At 37.7% G+C, this 3,656-nt stretch overlaps 1 protein-coding gene across 1 annotated transcript in view; it reads right to left on the bottom strand.

Annotated features, from left to right (window-relative positions):
• Positions 1 to 2,825: 2,825 nt before the first annotated feature.
• Positions 2,826 to 3,656, bottom strand: part of LOC105992921 (lanosterol 14-alpha demethylase) — a 21,634-nt gene continuing 20,803 nt past the window's right edge. Inside the window, exon 10 of the mRNA XM_013026016.1 lies at positions 2,826 to 3,648. Coding sequence (XP_012881470.1) covers positions 3,470 to 3,648 — 179 coding nt within the window. The 3' untranslated portion in view covers positions 2,826 to 3,469. The remainder of the gene's footprint in view (positions 3,649 to 3,656) is intronic.

The raw sequence follows: 3,656 nt of genomic DNA, 5'->3' as shown, positions 1-3,656 counted from the left end.
TGTATTTATCAAATGGGTGAACAGATCAAACTTTTGCAAATTACGATACTGCTGAATGTGTAGCTTGCGGTGTCCTGCACTTTTCTTACAAGGCTACTGAAGTTACATGTTTCTGCCTAATAGATTTGCTACCGGTGATGAGGACAGAACTTATCACTTGTAGAGACTTATTTTTGTATAACGGTAGAAGTTTTGAATTTTATGGGGTATTTTGTCAAGTACTGAAATAAAAATGACTTCACCATTTTCACCACACTGTATTTGATCTGTCTTCCTTTTCAGCAAAGCTGTAATAGGTGCATATCATCCTGTTACTTATCTCATTTGGGATTCAGAAGTTTGTTGGATGCTATGTTAGGGCTTTTCTATCCCATAGTGAAGAAAGTTTTTCATGTGCCTTTGTCTCAACTTCTGAGCTGCAGATATGTGCTATTTCCATAATTAATCTATATTTGCTTTTATTACGTATATCCAAAGATGTATTCTCACAAATCTGTGATCCACTAAGACACAGGAATCTTTTAGCTGAAAGAATCTGAAGGTTTTATTAATCACAATGCAGCAAGTTCAAAACAGGACTCCTGTTCTCCAACCAAGTTGAGATTGGGAAGCTCTCACAGAGATAATACAGTTTGGGAAAGAGGAACAGTTATTTACTTATTTTTCCAGTCATGGGGCTTGAACTCAGGGCCTACACACTGTTCCTGAGTTTCTTTTGCTCAAGGCCAGCACACTACCACTTGAACCCTGGCACCCCTTCTGGTTTTGTCTGTTTATGTGGTACTGAGCAAGTGAACCCAGGGCTTCATACATGCAAAGCAAGCGCTCTAGCACTAAGCCACATTCCCAGCTCAGGGAATGAAGTCCAGGCTTCATGGTTGCAAGGCAGATGCTGTACTCTTTCAGCCACGACTCTAGCACTTTTGATCTTGCTTATTTTTCAGATAAGGCCCACACTTTATCCTAGATCACCAACCTTACATTTCTATGTAGCTGGGATGACTGATGTGTACCACCACACTCAGACATTGGTTGAAATGAGGTATCACGAACTGTTGCCCAAACTGCCCTCAAACTGTGACTTTCCCAATCTCTGCCTCTCAAGTAACCCTCCAGACAAGCACTACTTTTTGTCTAGTCGTTCCTAAAAACATCAATAACGTTTACTCCTGACATTTAGAGGCTTTTTTCTCTTACTCAATGTTCTGTGGTTTGTAACAACAGAGTAGGCCTGGTGACAAGTTGTACATTCTTGAAAATTGTAAGTACTTAAATTTCTTTCTTCCTTCTTCCTCTTCCTCCTCTTCTTCTTTGTTCTTCTTCTTTGGTCAGTTGTGGGGCTTGAATTCTGGGCCTGGGCGCTGTCTCTCAGCTCTTCAGCTCAAGACTAGTGCTCTACCACTTGAGCCACAGTGCCACTTCTGTGTTTTGTTGGAGATAAGAGTCTCATGGTCTTTCCTGCCTGGGCTGGTTTAAACTGGGATCCTCGGATCTTAGCCTCCTGAGTAGCTAGGGTTATAGGCGTGAGCCCAGCTTATAGCAGCATCTAGTCTCCAGTAAGAGGAATCCTAGAAATAGCAAAGGTGTTCTAAAACAGCTTAAGGAGCAGTTACAGACAGAACCCTTTTAATAGCAAACATGGTTGCCATTCAAGGCTGTCCTGCTATCGAGCCAGAACAAAAGCTGGTGGGCATCAAGCTTTCTTCTGGTGGGTCTCTGCAATCACTGCTATTTATGTGTACTAACAATTAATGTACAAAGCCTGAATCTTTTGAAGTCTAGCACTTGCCTAGCATGCATAAGATCTAAGCTCTTAGCACTTAAAAAAAATCCATTGAAAGTGAATTCACTAAACCAGACTTTTTCAGAATCCGGATGTTTTTTGTGCAACAAATATCTCTAGATCTCTAGTAAGAATAAAGATCCCACCTCAAAATAATGGCAAGTAAACTACAGTCAACTTTTTAAAAACTTAATATACTTATAATGGAAACATTAAATATAATCTAGCAGTGGGCAATATAACTACATAAACTTCAACATAGTGATAAGAGCAAAAGATACTTCAAGAAATCTGTATCATCTATAATTTGTTGTGAAAATAGCTGTGATTTCAACTGACAGACTCCCAAGGCACTACACTAAGATAGTGATTTGTTACCTCAGTTTATAAATGAAGGAAATACTATATTACAATTAGAAGTTAGTGCAAATGAAGATGTAATTTTCTCCATCCATGTGTCTGCCCTGAACGCTATTCAATGAAGTAAACACTACAGATTCATGAATACAAGGCGTTTTTCTCAAGGTGGTTTTAATGTGAAATGTTATGTAACAGCAGAAATAATGGCCTTCACAATTAGTTTTAACATGAATCTTCTAGCCTCAAACAGAACTGTAACATATATGAGAGGAAAACGAAACTCCTCGAGGCAGAGTCTAGCTGTGTAGCTCAGGCAGGCCTCAAACTCATGATCTTTCTGCCTCAACCTCCCAAATGTTGGGCTAAGATGTGGGCCACCAGACCCAGCAAGAAAAAATAGTTTATCTAGTAGTAACAGATGACAGATGGCTCATATAGTTAGGCTCCAGTAACATTGTGAGTTAGGTCAATTCCTGAACACAAAAAATGATCAGTAATACCATCTCCCAAGGACCCTGCTTCATATTACCTTATCTTCAAGCTGGACTTTGATCTTAGTTCTGTTCAAAAGAATTTGTAATAAAACCCTAGTTGTGTTCTGGAGACAGTGAAGGAAACAACATTGAGTTAAATAATAAAAACAAAATTCCCTAAGGATTTGATTTTGGAATTTGACACAAAGATGGTCTTGTGGAACCAGATACATATTTATTACATATAAGCACTATTAAGTATTAATGTATTGTTTTTAGGAAATATGATTATATCAAGGCATGTCCCTAGAGCTCTCATTTTCATATAGTGAGGCTTCAAGTAAAATTTTCCAAGGACACATTTTTCTATAGCAAAGCTCCATCACTGCTGAGTATTATCACATCAAAACAACAGACTACTCCCATACCTAAGGCTTTAAATGTCACTTTATTCCCTCCCACTCTATCTTTATACACAAAAAAAAATACCCCAGGTAAATGAATAGAATAGCCTTTTGAAGTATTTCACTAGACTTTTATACTAAGAGCTATTTGTACTTTTAAAACTGGTACCTGGAAACTATCATTTAAAACCTGTCAGTTACCTAGATCCCCTAATTTTTTTTTTTATTAATGAACATAACATCCTTAAAGTACATAGTATCAAAATTGTTAGAAAAATGTTCCATTAGATTTAACAGTATCATTCAGTTAAGAAATCTTCAAATTCTACTGGCTTTTACAATTACACACTCAAGAAAACATTACAGTGTTGTTTCATGAACTTCATTCTCTTCAAATGCCTCTGCATCTTTACAGTGATGTGTTACATGTTAGTTCCCTGCAGCCTTTTTCATTTTGATCTTCGTTTGTAACGGATTACTGGGTTTTCAGGGGTGTGAATCATGGTTGTATAATTCACAGTGGGGAAATACCCATCAATGAGATCAAATTCATATAAACGGAGCATAGTAGACCAAATTGTCTTAATTTGAACATAAGCAAAATTTTCCCCAATACAACGATGACGCCCTGTTGGA

The sequence above is a fragment of the Dipodomys ordii genome, unplaced genomic scaffold, assembly GCF_000151885.1.
Source record: "Dipodomys ordii isolate 6190 unplaced genomic scaffold, Dord_2.0 Scaffold90, whole genome shotgun sequence".
In the NCBI taxonomy this organism is placed as follows: domain Eukaryota; kingdom Metazoa; phylum Chordata; class Mammalia; order Rodentia; family Heteromyidae; genus Dipodomys; species Dipodomys ordii.
This window is presented reverse-complemented; position numbering and strand designations above follow the sequence as displayed.